General features: G+C 42.1%; 1 protein-coding gene across 19 annotated transcripts in view; it reads right to left on the reverse strand.

Moving 5' to 3' along the window:
- The window catches only part of DTNB (dystrobrevin beta), a 214930-nt gene that overhangs the window by 154947 nt on the left and 41576 nt on the right, over nt 1–18407 (reverse strand). For all 19 annotated transcript variants that reach the window (XR_008732692.1, XR_008732691.1, XM_055713177.1 and 16 more), the window contains 2 exons: nt 11773–11878; nt 488–654 (listed from right to left, as the gene is read on the reverse strand). Coding sequence is in view for 17 of the 19 variants with exons in the window: in XM_055713177.1 (XP_055569152.1) it covers nt 488–654; nt 11773–11878 (273 nt within the window). In the remaining 2 variants the exon portion in view is untranslated. The remainder of the gene's footprint in view (nt 1–487; nt 655–11772; nt 11879–18407) is intronic.

Raw genomic sequence — 18407 nt, forward strand, 5'->3', positions numbered from 1 at the left:
TTTAAGGCTTTTTAACTAAGAGTTTTCAATGAGAGTATTCACAATTATCAGGACAATGACAATATTTTTTTCTCTTGAAGAAATAATATCTTGAAAGATGCCACTTGAATGAAGTTTCTTTCTAAGCACAGCATTCATGCTAACTGGTTTACCTTTCCAGGGAGGAAAGATATCGCGACTTTTAAGTCTTTTTAAGCTAGAAGAAAATAAAGGAAAAGCAGGACTGATGTGAAGAGGGGAAGGAAACACACTTATTAAACCTTGAGAAGGATGGTGCCGTCTTGTGTGCTTTACACAGCACTGAATATGGTGACAACCATCAATAAATTAACATTACTTGTAATAAAACCAGTACTGTTTATTTATATGCTTTTGCTATTTGAAAACCTTTAAAAGTCCTACTGTGCAGTTCTACAAAAACTTCTTATGTTCAGAATAAATAAGTACAGAGGTGGTTGTTTCAGCATGACAAACAAAGGTAAGTTACCCAGGAGGAATGCTCCTTCATCTGATGCTGGTTGCTATGAGGCCCATTTGCATGGCCACGCCAAAAACAGTTTTGACAGAGCTGGTAGTTGTGGCACTGCTGGCATCGGTACCGGAAACCCATCATGCTCTCACACCGGCAATACGAACATTCCACGGGATGGAAGACTTGGTGGAGATGGGGAAGGAGGCGAGGGGTGGAAGGAAAAAAAAAAAAAAAAAAAAAAAAAAGAAAAAAAAAAGTAGTAAGCAAACTTTACTAAAACCTCAGCCATCAAATTTCCCTGGAGTTTCCAAACCGTCCCCCAGTTCTTAACCACTTGTTATTCTGGGCAGATCATGGATTTTGGTTGCAGAGCAGGTAATTTCAGTAAGATTAACAGTAAATTTAATGTGAGGACAACATTGCAGTTCCACCTGACAAATTCAGTACTTCTTCCTTCAGCTTCCTCCCTCCTTGGATACACTCAGACCCAGAAGTCCCTGTGGAAGTCCAACAACACTGAGAAGGCATACGAGTGGACAGGGAAAGCAGAAAGGCTGTATTCATAAAGGTTACTCCTGCCTGAGGAGATCACTTTGCCCTAGAACCAGCTGAGAGCGCTTTTCACAGCAGAGGCAAATTCAGAGCCCTGCAAGGGGCTTCTGCTCTTAATTGCCTCTCACCAAGGAACTTCCCTTGCTCCTCCCCAACTGTGAGCTGCCTCTTGTACCTCTACAGCTTAAACTGAAGAAATCCTCAGCATCTTAACATCTCAAGAATTGGAAATTTAAATTCAATTAGGTAGGAATGAGTCACCATCAGAAGCAGGCTTAAGTTTTGGGGTTTTTTTGTTTTTTGGTTTTTTTTTTCCTAAAAGCTTCTTCCCTGTTCTTCTACCCACAAACAATCAGAGCCTTGCTCCATTGAAGAGAGAAGTCTACAACAAACAAAAGAGGAAGGTGAGAATGAGGTAAAGGGGATATCTTAAATGTCAAATGCATCTTAAAAAGGTGAAGCACAGGAAACAGCATGGAAAGGTGAAGGAAGGTGAATTACAGGAGCAAATGTTTTGGCATTGCCTGTAATTACTTAGGCTCTAGACTGACAGCAGGTATACATAACTGTGCTGTGGAGAAGACCACAGGAAAAAATTGAGCAGCTCACTGTCCCATCAGCTGAAATTCTTAGCTATGTCTGTTATGAGACATATAAGACTACTGAAAGATGTAAAAGAAATAATTATAAAGAGTCTGGAGTTTTGATCTATGATAAAAAATGATGACTTGTCTGTTCTAACTGAGACTTGGTGCAATACTGCACAGGGCAATAAAGTTAACGTAGAGAGATACGGCTTCTACAGGAGGTTTGGCCAGTTAAACAGCCCAGAAGTGCCTGCTACCTCAAAAGCAGATATAAATGCCAAGGTGTTGAAAACACAGTTAAAGCAAAGACAACTTGAGCATTAACCTGATCAGGAATGCCATGGATAACTAATTCAAGAATATCAGGTGGATGACACTTTATTGCAGCACGTAGCAACACTGTATATACAGCAAAGAACTTGATTGTGGGTAGGTGATTTCAATACACAAATTCCCATTGGGAATGGATTGTAGAGGGACTGATGACTTTTTTTTCCTTTTCTTTTTAATAGAACAGGTAGAGAAAGCAATGAAAAAGAAAGACTTCTGCATTCGTATCAGACAGCAGAAAAGAACTGGCTGAAAAAGATGACAAGTGACCTTAGGTCAACATGCCAACAGAGAAATTTTGTGAATTTTAGGAAGTGGAGAAGAGAAAACATGGCTTCAATGTGGCAGATTTCAGTAAACTCATGAGAATTAGTAGGCAAGTTACAAGAAGAAACAGTTCAACAAGAAAACTGAGTTAGGAGGATTGTCAGTCCCTTTAAAAAGTTATGCTAAAGAAACAAGCGTGAACTACCTCAGAGCAGAGAAAAGAGCAGACTGCAGTAAAGGATGAATGTGGCTAAAATTTAAGGGCTCCTAAATAATCTAAAATTCAAAAGGAAGTCTACAGAAGTGAAAACGAGGACAAACGATTAACGAAGGTTAAAATATTTAGGGACAAAGAAAGAAAGAATGAGAGGAAAACGAGGAGGGGATCTAAGAGAGACATTACATTAATTGTAATTACGATCTTTAAAGGGGTGTGAAATTATCCATATATAACTACTGACTCCTCATCTTATTTTAACTAGAATATATACTGGAACAAATAATAAAGCAAAGTACTGTACGCACCTGCAGAACACCAGAGAAATGAGCCATGGACTACATTTGCCAAAACAACCTAATATATTTCCATGACAGACTAATTGACCTTGAAAATAGGAAACAGGCATCAAATGTCTATGACATTTATAGACTTATAGAACGGTTTGGGTTGGAAGGGACCTTAAAAGCTCACCCAGTTCCCACCCCCCTGCCACAGGCAGGGACCCCTCCACCAGCCCAGGCTGCTCCCAGCCCCGTCCAGCCTGGCCTTGAGCACTGCCAGGAATGGGGCACCCACAGCTGCTCTGGGCAGCCTGGGCCAGCGCCTCGCCGCCCTCACAGGGAAGAATTTCTTCCTCACATCTCACCTACATCTCCCCTCTTTCAAGTTTAGAGCCTAGCCTATTCCCCCTTGTCCTATCACTATGGGCCCTTCTAAAAAGTCCCTCTCCAGCTTTCTTGTTGGCCCCTGTCCTGGTTTCGGCTGGGATGGAGTTAACTTTCTTCTTAAGAGTGAGTATGGTGCTGGGGTTTGGCTCTGATGTGAAAACACTGTTGATAACCCACTGATGGTTTTAGTTGTTGATGGGTAATGTTTATACTAAGTCAAGAATTTTTTGGTTTCTTGGGCCCTGCCAGCCAAGATGCTGGAGGGACACAAGAGACTGGGAAAGGACACAGCCAGGGCAGCTGACCTGAACCAGCCAACAAGGTATTCCATACCATGGGACGTCATGCCTGGTATATAAACTTGGGGGGATCATTGCTTGGGGAGCTGGGCATCCGTCAGCGGGTGGGGAGCAGTTGTACTGTGCATCACTTGGGTTTCTTTCTCCCCTTTCCTTTGGATTTTATCCTTTTATCCACCTTTTCAGTATAACTGTTGTTCCTATTGTTATTGTTCTTACCTTTTTTTGTGTTTAAATTATTCAATTGTTCTTATTTCAACCCTTGAGTTTCACATTCCTTTCGGATTCTCCTCCCCACCCCTCCAGGTGAGCAAGGGGCTGCGTGGCACTTGGCTGCTGGCTGCGGTTAAACCGCAACAGCCCCCTTTGGGTACTATCACCAATTTTTCATTTTACCTCAGTAATTCTTACAAAATTGGTGTCCTGTGATATTCTCATGACAGAGGCAAACACACATTAGATGAAAGGACTGTAAACCAGATGTGAATCTCATTGGAAAAAGACCAGAGCGCAGTTAATTGTCAAAATGAAAAGATCTAATGAGCAAAGGGCTTTATTCCAGGTCATGCACTGATCAATATTTCTCATAAACATACTGAACTATCATCAAAAATGTCTGATTTAGGGCACCACATTTCAAGGAAGATGTGGGTTAATTTTAAGTACAGGAGAAAGCATTAGAACTGTCCAAACTGTATCTAGTAGACATCTCGGTTATGAGTAGACTGAGAAAGTTATCATCAAACATGCAAGAGGTACTTACAAAAATAGCAATACATTCTCCAGAGCCAGTGGCCAAAAAACAGGAGGTACTTAAGGGTTTAAACTGCAATAAGAAAAAATTCATGCTAGAACATTAGGAAAAAACTAAACTTTCTCACCCTAAGAATATTTAAACACTGATCTCATCCCAGCCTCAAGTCCAAAGAGATGTTGAAAATTGTTGATAGAGGATTTTAAGCAGCAGCAAGGCAGATCTTTCAAGAATGTTTACATATGTTTGAGTTTGCCTTTGGAGAGAGAGATGGGTGAAGTCACAGGTTCCCAAAGCTTCTTCCTGCACATGCACACACCCCCGCACTCTCCTGCAATATCCTTTCTGCCTGCAGCAGGGTTGCTGTCTCCTGCTAAGCCCGAGCATTAGGTCACTACCTTAATGAAAGCCAATATACTGCTATCAGCTGCTCACAGCATGTTCTGTCTGCCCCTGAGTATCCCTCCATCTTGTCTCTTCTTCCCCACCTTTTCAAAAATGCCTCTTATCTTCTCTGACACCATGCATTTAGAAGAGGTTACTATTGATGAAAAGGGGGGGGGGGGGGAAACCCCCTTGGAATTGATATGCTTGATTTAGAAAAGCAATAACAACATTCTGATAAAATAAAACATTAGGCAAAATAATAATGGTGACAGCACTGAACATACTGCAAAAAGCATACTCGCAAAACGACTGGTAAAGAGAAGATTGGAACAATCAGTATCACAGATTATTAAATCACAGGAAAGGTATCTGGCCATCAAGACAGAAACCAAGGAAGTGCACTTTTTGGTTTGTCTGCCAGGGTATTTTGTTTGGGGTGGGTTGTTTGGTTTTTTGTGGTTTGTTTCCCCCCTGCCCCAAACGTGACAAGATTTAGCTATGGATGGGAAACAAATAAATCAAGTGGACCAGTATGCTTCCTCCCAGTAGCAACCTGCTATCTTCCCCTTCCAGGCTTACTGGCAGGTGGTATGTCATGATCAAATGCAGATATTACTCTTTTCCCATTTTTTTGTTCATTTCTGAATGCTGTAAAATACGGCGTTGCAAACTATTTTCTCTCCTGTTCAGATCACTTTCCACACTCCCACCTGCATAAATCCAACCGACTGAAGTTGCCATAAAGCAGTCAACTGAAAATGTTTTTCACATCATTGACATGCCCAGCTCCAAGTCACATCTGAGCCACCATGACCCCTCCCTGCCTATGGACTGCAAGAGTTCACCTCATGTCCCAGTCCATTTTTCCTTTCTCCTTCCTATTCTTCCTTTCCTGCCTCTGAAAGGCTTGTTCTAACCAAAATGCTCCTCATGCTTCATTTTCTTTGCCTCAGTGATCTGAACGCTTCTTTATTGTTGATACCTTCTCTTTTGAAGGTGTCCCTTCACCCAAGGCTCCCTGTCACATATGGGAGTGGGAGTTTTAAAGCTTCTCTCCACTTCCCACTGCTTCCAAGCCTTCAGTCATTCCCTTTTCTGGCTGCCAGAATTCCAGACTCATATTTCCTATAGGTCTTTCTTGAAAGAGACCACCTGCTCCTTCCTCCCTTCACTCCTGCCAGCAGACCAGTTCCCTATGGAAAGTGCAGGAAGTGCAGCAGAGAGGCAGCTAGAGAGACTGGACCAAGAACCCAGTTCTGGCTGAGAAAAAATCCTCCTTTCTCTGACTCCTGATCATGTATCTGTATTCAGCAAGTGTTTGCTTTCCCTTCTTTTTCTTCAACTGGTACAATCAGTGACTGTCGCTGTATTTCAGGTCCCTCCCAAGCATTCTGCCCCATGCTGCAGGACACGTCCTTCTACTTCCCATCCTGTCTGAGCCACCGTGGGGCTGGGGGGCTGGCATCACTAGCTCTGCTCAGGCTCCTGCATTGCAGAGTATCCCTGACAGAAATCTTGTCACAAAACTAACCTCACCCATCAAAGCTGTGCCCTCTTCTCCTTTCAACTCTGCCAGGCTCCGAAATTCTTCTAAGTAATATCTAACTCTTTGTTAAAGCCTTAACAGTATCTGTGCCATCAGTATTTAAATCTTCAGTCATCAATTTTCAAGTCACTACTCAAATCTCCTCTCTCTCCATTCCCATTTCTTCTCTGATCAGGACACGTAAAATTCTTCCAAATGACAACCAGAACAATGTGGTGTGACCTTTCTCCTCTCCTGCCCTCCTCTGTCACACAGACACTTCTCATTTGCTCTGTTCTACAAATCCCTGATTTATTCAAAGACCTTCTTGTGCCACCTTGTGATTTACCTCAGACTCCTCACAGCTGTTCCTTCTTTATTATTATTTTCTTTGGTCTGTTCCCTTTGCTCTGCAACACCAAAATATACACATGATTTAGGTTTTTAAATTCCAAGGACAAAAATATTTAACTATTTTCTTCTATAGCCCCAAGTTCCTTTTGTCTCTAAGCCCACTGAGGGCACACTTACTCTCTGATGTCCCTCTCCTTCAGTTTGAGTGTAAGAAATCCCTCTGCCTCTCACATTTCCACAGAAACTGTTGTGGTCAAAATCCCTTATTACTGTTCCCCATTCAAATGTGGGTACCTTTACTCCACCACTAATCTTTGAACTGCAAACCCCAAATCTGACCTTCCTCCTTGTCTTGAAATCTCCATCTACTGCCCTGGCTCCATCTTTTTATCTTCTATTTTTACTGCTGATGCCAAAACCCAGTGCTCTGTCTAGACAATGCCCTCCCCACGGGGGGCTATGGTTAAGGTCTTCCAGAATATGATAGTAATATAAATGACAGATTGCTAAAATGAAATAACAAAGAAGAGCTTTAGAGGAAAATTGTGCATCCATATTTTGGATGTTTCAAATCACCCTAATTTTAAAGATACATGAGAGAGTTAAGAGAGATGCAGAACTGAATGATCAGAGACTGGCCCGGAACTGAACAGCATGGTCAAGTTGCCTGCTTACACATGACAGTATTTCTGCAGGAAGAATATTCTCAGTAACAAAATGTAGATAGAACTAAAAAGGGGAAAAGAAGAGAGCCTTTAGTAAATTGTGAGGAAGAAATTCCCAAAGACATTAAAAATAAACTAGCAGGTAAAGGAAAATGAAAATATGACAGCTGCAAAATAAAAGAAATCAAAGAGGAGATAATAAAAACAGAAAGCTAAAGCATGATGAAGATGTAATAATTCAGCATTTTCACATAAAATATGTTTCAGGGACAATGTGGAAAAAATCCCACTGTTCAAAACCTGGCTAAGACAGAATTAATGCTGGAGAAAAAACAATCTGAGGAATTTGCCATGACTATAAACACAAACTTTTATTATGCTATTCCTTTGCATGTGGTACTCATAGCTACATCTGTAAACAAGACATACTGCTACAAGATTTTGCTTTGTGCTAATGGACACAGGCCAGCAATATTGATGTGTACATCCATAACTTTTAAATGCTATTACTCCAATGTAAAATGTGTACAACTGATAGTTAGCTATGAGATAAAAATTCCACAGAAAGCCTATTATTCCAAATACTGTATTCCTTATAAAGCTGTATGTAATTTTACCACAAAAATCATGCTTAGTATATAATGTACATGCTAAGCTACAGGTTTCAATGCTGACTTTCAGATCTTCCTGTGGAAACTATTCAAATGAGCAGAAGGAGAACTCTTGCAGGAGATTAACATCCTCAGCTAAAAATCCATGGATAGAGGTCTGCTTAGGTGGCAGTCAGAGCAGGATTCTGCACCTTCCTGTTGACTAAAGCTGGAACCTGACCTCCTTGGTCTAAATTAACAGTTGTGGATACATCCAAATACTTTCTGGTCCTGCGTTCTGCTGCTAAATCTCTAAACAAAAGCTAGTCTCTGGGACTAAACACATTCTGCTCCATTCAGTGCAGTGGAATGCTGGTTTACAACCTGTGGTCTATGGGACATGTGGATCTGGTGGACCACTTCAGCAGGATTACTGATGCTTACATCCGCAGGTTATGATGAACAGAAACAATCTGGCACATGCAATACAGCAGAACTGTTTAAAATTATCTGCATTCCACTGGAAAGCTTAGGGACCAGCAAACCAGAGTAAGACTGAAACGTAATACAGATTTTGTATCCAGAAAGAAACGATGGGTGTAAAAACTCACAGAATACCACCAGTGGTACACACTCCAAGGTGTCAAGTCAGATGATGGCTCTAAGCAGGGCATGGAAAAACACAAGTGTATCACAAGTCCCAGCCTGAGTTGTGCAAAGACTCTGCTGAGTAGCAGCTTAACATTTCCCTACACTGTAAAAACGCTACACCAAATTATTACCCTTACCCAAGTTATCACAGACAGGAACAAACACACCAGAGCAGCATGGACTGAAAAATCTTTGCAGAGGAGTATTTTTGAAATGTGCTTTCAGATGTTTGCTATCACTAGTGTATGCAAGTGATGCTGTGCCTCTTAGAAGTGGATAAGTCTTCTTAATTATAATGATATCTACAGCAGCTGGTAGCTTCCTTTCCCTTTCTTTAAAGCAATCATCTGGAGAATCTAAATAATTTAAAACTGGGTTTTAAGGGCAAGAGTTCACAATCAGAAGAGCCTTCCATAATGACAACTTACAACTCAGGCAGTGCAGGCAATTACCTATTGCTAGTACAGAAGATTTTAACGCTACATTTTTCTTATTAAGCCTTTTCCTTACCTACTGACAACACAAGGACAATGCAGAGCTCCATCAAAATGCCAAGATTCCCTAAAGCAAAAATGGAAAAAATTTTGGCTCCTGAGTAATCATGAAAACATTGACTCAAAATCACAATAAGGAAGAAAGGAAGAGTAGTTTCTTGATGGATGTCAGTGACACACTCAGAGCAGCAAAGGCCAGACCGACTCAAAAGCACAAGTTTCTGTCACTGGAACTCCTTTACCACCATCAGGATAATTCTGAAATAATTCTGAGTCTGCCTGTAAACTTATATTTCTTAATGGAAACTAGAATTCACAGAAGCCTGGGGAAGCACAGAGAGAAAGAAAAGTGTGAAAATAAGGTAATTCTGCTTCAGGAAAGGCAGAGAAATGGCAACGCAACCCACCCAGACACTGAAAACACTGCTCAGCCACTGACCTGCCCATCTGGAAGGGAGGAGGGGAAGAAAGGGAAAGGTGCTGGAGATGGGACACAGAGCACCGAGAGGTGCCAGAGCTCTGCAACGACAGAGCCTGGCCTCAACCAGCCTCCACTCGACCTCCCGTGAGGAGAATCATGTTGTTAGAGGGGAGTTTAAAGATGGTCTGTGCACGTCAGAATCCCTGTCAAAACACCAGCATGACTGGCGCATCCTCCTAGGAAACCACCTTCCTCCTTTCAAGAAATGTGAAAAAGCCAAAAAGAAAAATGGCATTACCAGAGTTCTGTAGATTTTTAAGCTTTTTTTAATTTTCTTTCCTGTTTTTTCAAAGGGAAGCCAAAAATTAACTCCACTGTGAGCCTCTGTCTTCCCTTGTGAAAAGTAAAAGATTTATCCCAGCTGAGGCTGCTCAGCAGCTGCTAAATAAAATTTTTGTTATTTTAGGAAAGTCAGAAATTCTCAATCCCATTCAGAAATTACTGAAGTTATTTTGATCTTTTTGGGAAAGTTAAAGATTTGTCACAGAAGGTGGTCAAAGCTTGAGTTATAATACCTGACCAAAGAATTACTTGACACAGTTTAAAAAAAAAGAAGTTATGGAACACTTTTTAATTGGGAACTCCTAAACAGGAACTGCTTTCTCCCTACTGCACATATTTGTTGGGTTTTTTTAAGTGTTGTGTATCAGGCAAGATACAATCCTTACCCTAGAGAGTCTACAAGCTAGCAAAGTATTTCTACAAATGTTAATATAAGCTTAAGATAACAGCAGTGACAAGTTTAAAAGCTAGACATTCTTTCCTATATTATCCCTTTGCTATATATGAGAGGGAGAAAACAGCCTGAAGACTCCTTCCACTTGCATTTACCAAGAACCCTCTTTCTACAAAAGCGTAACAAACCAGATTAGAATGCCTGCACAAAAGCATATTGTGATTATGCTGCCTATTATCATGCAAATAGAGAAATAACATGCCAAGCTATTTGTTTAGATCAATACATGCAATCCATGGGGTTTATCTGACGCCTTGAGAGAAAAGAGATGTGATTTTTTACCTCTAAATGCTATTTTGTCAATAAAACAAGTTCGGTTCAGAGCTTAATTGCCTCTTGCTTGTATCAGCGTTGAAGACAACCAAGGAAACTGCAGGATTTTTTTTTTTTAAAGGTGCCATCTGAGGTGTTCAAGTGGCTCTGCAGTAACTCAGCAGTGATTGTCACAGTAATTAATGAGAATACCTACAAGCTGTGAAGATGACAAGCATCTGGCTGTGGGGAAAGGTTAGGAAAGAAAAGTACCACACTGACAAGGTGCAATCCAGAGAAAACTAACTTGCAGGGGATATTAACTAACTCCAGAACAAGACCACTACTAAACAGATACTACGGGGAAAAGCGTTCAAGATAGTAAAGACACAAAGGATGGATCTTTATGGACTGAGTCCATTTTTATCAAGTAGACATTGTTTACAGGCTCATGGTGGAAGAGAAGAACTTCAGGGAATGATATAGTGGGATTTTCATTTCAATCATACCTAGAATCACAAAAAGCACTGAACAGCTGAGGATGGAAGTGACCTCTGAAATGACTAGAAAGGCATTAAGCAGAAGAAAAGATAACAGCTAGTAGGGCAGGGCTTTTGAAGGGTGATAACATGACTTTACTCTGTGGGGAAGGAAACAAAAGATGAAGTTTAGTTTAGGGGTGAAGGAAAAAAGTGGGTTTTTTTCTAGAATTCACATACAAAACATCATACGCATATACTGCGTACAACTGTACAAGAAGTTAAACACACCACCTTTTTGGCCACTAAACACAGCAATAGTTTCAATACAATTGCACAACCTTCTGCAGGAAACCTTTTTGCTTCCCTGAACTCCATAAAGCCCTCTCAGCCAGATGATTCTTTCATCACACTTTCTCACTGTTAAACTTCAGTTTTCCATCCTTTATTGCTCCTTAAATACTTTCCATAGGCAGTAAACACAGGAAATTTTAGCTAAGAAGAGGTCTGGAAGTGAGAGGAGCTCAGCATTTACCTCCCACAGTGAGCACTGAAGTGAATCGTGCTCAAATACTATTCAAGGCAGGCATTTGAGCGGGTACCAAAATCTTTGGGAGATAGCACTTGAAAGCATATGTTAAAGCATGGTTCAAGTGAAGTTTTTTTTAAAAGCTCCAGAACAAACAAGAACATATAGAGAATATAGTTTTTCTGCTGTGTTGTGGGGTTTTTTTTCCATCTTCCACTACTAGTGGTACTAGAACTCTAAAACTGATCTTGTTTTGCATTGTTGCTGATGATTTCAAAAAGAACATCTTCATCCCAGAAGCACAGAACACTTTCACTGCAACAAAAGTCTGGGCTTAAATGCTCTGAGATTAAGTCCGTTACAGTGGAACGATGAAGGCATTAAGCGCTTCATTACGTGAGAAAGAACAGCATATTTACATATGTGGAACAGAAACCTTGCTCCAACCAGATGTTTCAAACAAGAAAATATTCCATTTACCATTTTCAACATGGGCAAGTCTGTGCATGAGAGGCAGCCACACAAGGCACTGAGGAGGTGGATCAGCCATCAACGTGTCTAAAAACATGTTTAGCATGATCTTTTTCTGCAAAGAAAAGACAAATAGAACTTAAGAAAAATGTCAATTCTATATACCAAAATCTACTTCAGCCTTAAAATCTATGACTCAACTTCTAACAGGACACAACTACTTTGCTCATGGAGTTTCAATCTGTATTAGACAAATAGTAACACCACAATGAAGTTATTAGTATAGACACGATATAATCATACAAAAATAAACGATAAACAGATGAACAGAAAACCCCAAGGAACGGAGGACTAGTCAGTCAGGATTGGTTCCTGAGTCACAGTGAAAGGTTCTTATTTTGAAGAGGAATACAACAAATGTGAGTGGAGGTCATTTAACAATGTAGAAAACAGCATTTCAAACATACAGACAGCAATGAAAAAAGTAGACATACGTAATTACCGCTAACATTCATACATGATCCATACAGTAAATGACTCTTTAAAAAGGTAAAATAAAAAGAAAAAGAGGCATGGGGAGAACCAGGCTAAGGTTTTACACAACTGTCAATTAACAGGTCTTTTCCAACCTAAACGATTGTATGAAAAACAAAACTGAAATGAAATCATTAGAAGGAAGTCAGGCATGTTAAGAGTAGTATTTTCTGAGGTTTCAAATTCAAGTGAGCAAGAGAAAATATGTGCTGCAAATACAAACAGATGGAGACAACCGGTAAGAAAAACAGCTACGCATATTATGGATACAAAGAAAGACTAGGTTGGCTTTTGCATACAATAAGCTGGATGCTTAAGAACTTCTCGTAGGCAGAAGACCAGCTGGTCTGATGGCACTTTTTTCTCACCTTGGCATATGGCAGTGTTAGGCTAAAAAGCATCCACAACAGGGAGGGTAAGCAGAGCTAGAGGAAAAGCCAGTCTGGTTTTCCAGCAGCTGTGAAACTAATTGTAGCTTTCACTTGCAACTAGCATGCCACAAATTAAGGTGTTTTTTGTTTGGAGTTTGTTTTGTTCTAATTAATGAGAAGGTTTATATTTAAACATCAATATTTTCATGATTACAGGCACCTAATACCTCTGCAACTAACTATCCTGGAAAGATAATTTAGAATTATTATTATCTATCGCAGTTACCATTAAGGAAAATTCTAAGAAATATTTAATCTTACTTCTTCCAACTTTTATAAGGTGTCCTTGTTCCAGTCTCTCTGCTTAATAAATTAAAAGCTTTTCCTGAACAGTTAACTGCTGCTACAAGAGAGTCCAAGAATTCCCTTTGCCAGACACAACACCAGACGCACTCACTACCTGGACAAGAACGCACGCCTGGATCCTGCCTGGCAATCCCAGCCCTCCCTCCTCCTCAAGGCCAAGTCATCCTTCAGGCTATTAATAGCTACACTTGGTCAACCTGCCTTCTCCTCCTCCTGGGTGAAGAAATCAAATTTCTTTTTAACAAATACACGTTTTATAAGGCCATGAAACGCTGTAAATATGCCAAACAAGGCCTTCTGCTAGAAGGAGAACCACAGTTATTAACTGGGAATTAACCGAGGGTGGTGTGTGATATCTGAGATCAGAAAGGGCTGCTTGTGTAACAGGAACCGTTGTGCTAATGATATTAAATGGCAGCAGCATCTGTAATTGATGCGCAGATTTTGTGTTTCAAATCTTAACATAATTACCTAGTTGCTTGTATAGTTACTGTACGACTTCATAAAAATGCCTCTAAGGTTCCCCATCTTGCCTTGGCTCTCATCTCTCATACTGTTTCACATCCAAGAATGTGAAGGTTAGTCCAAATAAGTACTGCTCACAGACAGACAAGTTTTCTGGAGACAAGACTCAGGATCCATTAGACATCATGGCAGTTTTTTAAAAGGGTAGAAAGGAGGACACTAGGAACTACCAGCCAGCCTCACCTCCATGCCTGTTAGGATCATGGGGCAGATCCTCCTGGAAAACACATTGAAGCATACAGAAGACAGGGAGGTGATTTGAGACAGCCAGCACAGCTTCATGAAGTGCAACTCCCGCCTAACTAATCTAGTGGCCTTCTATGATGCGACCATCGGTGGACAAGAGAGGAGCTACAGATGGCATGTACCTGGACTTCTGTAAGGCCTTTGAGATGGTCTATGACAATGTTCTGGCCACTAAATTGGAGAGATAGGGGTTTGATGGATGGACTCAGATAAGGAATTGGCTGGCTGGTCGCATCTAAGGAGTTATGCTAAATGGCTCAATGTCCAAGTTGAAACCAGTAACGAGCAGTGTCCCTCAAGGGTCTGTACTGGGACCAATACTATTTAATATCTTCACCAATGACATAGAGGGATTGTGTGCACCCTCAGCAAGTTTGCAGATTATAACAACCCCAGTGGTGCAGTTGATTCACTGGAGGGGAGGGATGCCATCCAGAGGGACCTTGGCAGGCTCAAGGTGTGGGCTAGCGTGAACCTCATAAAGTTCAACAACATCAGGTGCACCTGGGTCAGAGCAATCCCCAATATCAATACAGGCTGAAGGACGAAAGGATGGAGAGCAGCCCTGCCGAGGACAACTTGCGGGTACTGGTGGATGAAAAATTGGACACAAGCCAGCAATGCACACTCACAGCCCAGAAAGCCAACTGCACCCTGGGCTGCATCAAAAGCAGCGAGGCCAACATATCGAGGGAGGGGATTCTCCCCCTCTACTCTCCTGAGATTCCACCTGGAGTAAAATGTCCAGCTCTGGGGCCCACGGCACAAGACAGACATGGACCTGTTGGAGCAGGTCCAGAAGAGGGCCACAAAAATTGTCAGAGGGCTGAAACAGGCTTTTCTTATGGAGAAGGCTGGGGTTCAGCCTGGAGAAGAGAAGGCTCCAGGGAGATCTTATTGCAGCCTTTCAATATATAAAGGGGGCTTACAAGAAAGACAGAGAAAGACTTCGTACCAGGGCCTGTAGTGACAGGACAAAGGGCAATGGTTTTCAACTGGAAGAGGGTAAGTTTAGACTAGACACAAGGAAGAAATTTTTTTTTAACGAGGGTGATGAGACACTGGCACAGTCTGCACAGAGACATTGTGGATGCCCCATTCCTGGAAGTGTTCACAGTCAGGTTGAATGGGTCTTTGAGAGGCTTGATCTAGTAAAAGATGTCCCTGCCCACCACAAGTGGGTTGGACTAAATGATCTTCAGAGGTCCCTTCCAACCCAAACCATTCTACAATTCTATGACTCTACAATTAGACAGTGATATGTGATAAGCACAGTGGCAGAACCATCTAAACCTAGCTGGAGAGTTTCTTTCTGCTATAGACAAGGATGTTCCTCAAAGAAAAAAAAAAAATGGTTTCCTTTAAGCAACGAGAACCTTATGAGTTGTCAAAACCTGTGTATGGAGTGATGTAACTTCCACGTAATTCACAAGAGGCAGTAGGGACACAGGGGTCTGGGTTTTTTCACAGCTACAGGTAGAATATTTTGCGACCTATTGACCAAAAAGAATCACGCAGCTTTATCACTGCTTGATCTTGTCTGTCTGGGTATAGGCATTCTCGGAAATGGCTGAGTTGACAGGAAAGCAAACAGCAGTCATCTCCTGGAAATTATGAATGTGTCAGAGAAGTAGCCTAGATAAAGCCCTTTCTTGTAGCTGGTCTAGTGTTTCCTACTGGCTTCAGAACCCAACCATGGAGTAACCACAAAAACATCACTCAAAAGCCACAATTTGTGATGCAGCAACAGTCAAATAATCTGCCAGCAAGGTTCCAACCTCCAAGAATATAAACTGAAAATTAGTAAATGTGAAGGCACAACCAGTCACAAGGGTCAAATGCTCCCCAGGAGAACAAATGCATTTCTGCACAGATACTCTCTGTAATCACCTGCTTACTCTCTATCCCATCTTAATAATTGTTTTTACCATTGCTGTTAACATACCTACTTGTCTTAATAGCTCTGTAGTCTCAGATCTTGCAGGTGGGTGCATGGGCATGGTATTCTTATATTTAAAAAAATACCATAGGCTTGCTTCAATAGCAAAACCAGCCAGTTTTACTGTTACACTGCCAACATGCTTGTTCCAACAAGATGTTAATGCATGTATCTCCCCACAAAATACTGGCGCAAAACCACATCCTCTGAGCCAACACAAAGATATGCGTTTTTAACTCTGCAGTGATCAAAACAAGTTATACTGAGCTAAGCAGCTGCCTATTAGGCCCCACCTGTACCTGTCTTGTGTTCAAACTGCAACTCTATCAGAGTATGCCTATGTCATCCTTTATACAGAAGACCATCCTGTCCTTAATAAATAACTCCTTACTACTCGCGTTAATAAGACTGTATGTCCTGACCATCCTTCTGACACCATTAAGTGCGTGCAGACAGTTCAGCTGTCAGCCACATCATCCATGAAGCCCAAGCCAACCAACGCTTTAGCAAAGCTTTCACGTAAGGCATGCACAGTGCCTGTCTATGCCTGACTCCATCACTCGTGCTACTGAGCTTCAACAGAATAACCAGCAGTTTGACTGTACCGAAGCCAAGCTCCTGGCTCCCAAGTCACTGAAGTGAACGCCACAGCTCAGGAGAAACACTGCAATTAAACTGTTCTGTAAATGAGAGATGAAGTGGACATGCCTCTGCAGCGACAGGACAGGCTGTGCCATCAATACAGAAAGTTTCCTACTAAGGCAGGGAATGTCATGGTGATACAACATCTCTGACAGACTGGCTGTAGCCAAGTGAACAAAGTCTTAAGAAAATTATGACATGACATCTTACATCTGCGGAAGCCCCCACTTGACCTAGAATACTAAACTATTACTGGAAGCTCTTCATACATCTGGAAGCCATCACAAAGAACACAGTGCTTGCCAAAAGCATCCCAATAAACTCCATTTTGTGTGGGCAACAAGTTTGAATTATTCCATCTGTGACCCAAGAAATGAAAGAGAGTTGTAGAGTGTATACAATTACTGACACTTTTTTTGCCCATCTGCCCTTTCACCACTCAGAGAGCAGTAAATTATTGGCCTTTGGCACCTGAAAGAAGTGGCTCCCAGAACCATGATCTCCATGGGTAGCCAGGAACCACAGCTGGCCAGGAAGGATTTGTCTCATGGTAGTTTTACTTAAACACTAGGGAACGTCCCTGGCGCTAGACATCAATCATGCATGCTTTTATTTTATTAAACCTGTGCCTGGTTTAACCACTCAGTCTCCCAAATGATTCCAGCATTCAGATCAGCTGTTAGTATCAGCTAGGAATCATTTTTAATAAACAGTTTCCATCTAACCACCCTGCTTGAGGGAATAAGAGAGTTTAATAGCATAGATGTGGTCAGACCGTTCCAGTGGGCCTTAGGACCACAGAACAGCTCAAGGCACTGCTCAGCTAACCAGTGTAAATGTAGCTTATACATCAGTCATGTAAATGCCGAAGTCTGAAACCCCACAGCTTTACCAATGCCATCTGGAAAGAATTTTTACAAAATGATAGGCTGTAAAAGGAGAATATCACACAAGTACCTCTGGGAAGCTTATTTTCAGATCCGGGAGGCCTAAGAAAATGGAATTAAATCTAAGACAGATTATCCATCTACTTCCCAGGACCTGTTTGTTTCAATGTTCCAAATAAATGAAAGAACTGTCATAGGGTACAGCATATATCTGGATTAATTAAAAAAAACATTACCACTGTCTGCAAACCTGGCCTTACACTAGGGATTTTGTTTTGCTGAATAAAATTGGAGCAAAGGAATTTCTAAAAGTGAATCAATATGAAGAATTAGCTTTATTGTTCATGGGAGCCAGTCAAAGAGTGCTAAGACATGCTGCAGGCAAGCCACACGCAAATCACAGAATCATTTAGGTTGGAAGAGACCTTTAAAATCATTGAGTCCAACCGTTAACCCAGCACTGCCAAGCCCACCACTAACCCACGGCCCCGAGCGCCACATCTTTAAGTCTTTTAAACACCCCCAGGGACGGTGCCTCCCCCCCCTCCCTGGGCAGCCTGTCCCAGTGCTGGACACCCTTTCGGTGAAGAAATGTTTCCCAGTCTCCAACCTAAACCTGCCCTGGTGCAACCTGAGGCCGCTCCCCCTTGTCCTGTCACTTGTGACCTGGGAGCAGACACTGACCCCCCTGGCTGCAGCCCCCTCCCAGGCAGCTGTAGGGAGCGATCGGGTCCCCCCTGAGCCCCCTCCTCTCCAGGCTGACCCCCCAGCCCCCCCCATCAGACTGGTGCCCCAGCCCCTGCCCCAGCCCGGCTCTGGACACGCTCTGGCCCCACAAGCTCTGTCTGGGAGTGAGGGGCGAGAACGGACCCCAGGGCTCAAGGGGCGGCCGCACCGGTGCTCAGCCCTGCTGGCCACGATGTCGCTGACAAGCCAGAATGCCACTGGCCTTCTTTGGCAACCTGGGCACACTGCTGGCTCACGTTCAAGGGTAGTCAATATACCTCACTTGGCTACCATGGTAAGATTTGCATGAGGTACCTTAGAAATCTCAGCCAACTGTCAAAGTCTAGCTGGCTACACTAGCATCTCTTTATGATTAAGAGAGAAACTGTCACTTCCAGAGCATAGGCT

Source organism: Falco cherrug, chromosome 6 (assembly GCF_023634085.1).
Source record: "Falco cherrug isolate bFalChe1 chromosome 6, bFalChe1.pri, whole genome shotgun sequence".
Classification (NCBI taxonomy): domain Eukaryota; kingdom Metazoa; phylum Chordata; class Aves; order Falconiformes; family Falconidae; genus Falco; species Falco cherrug.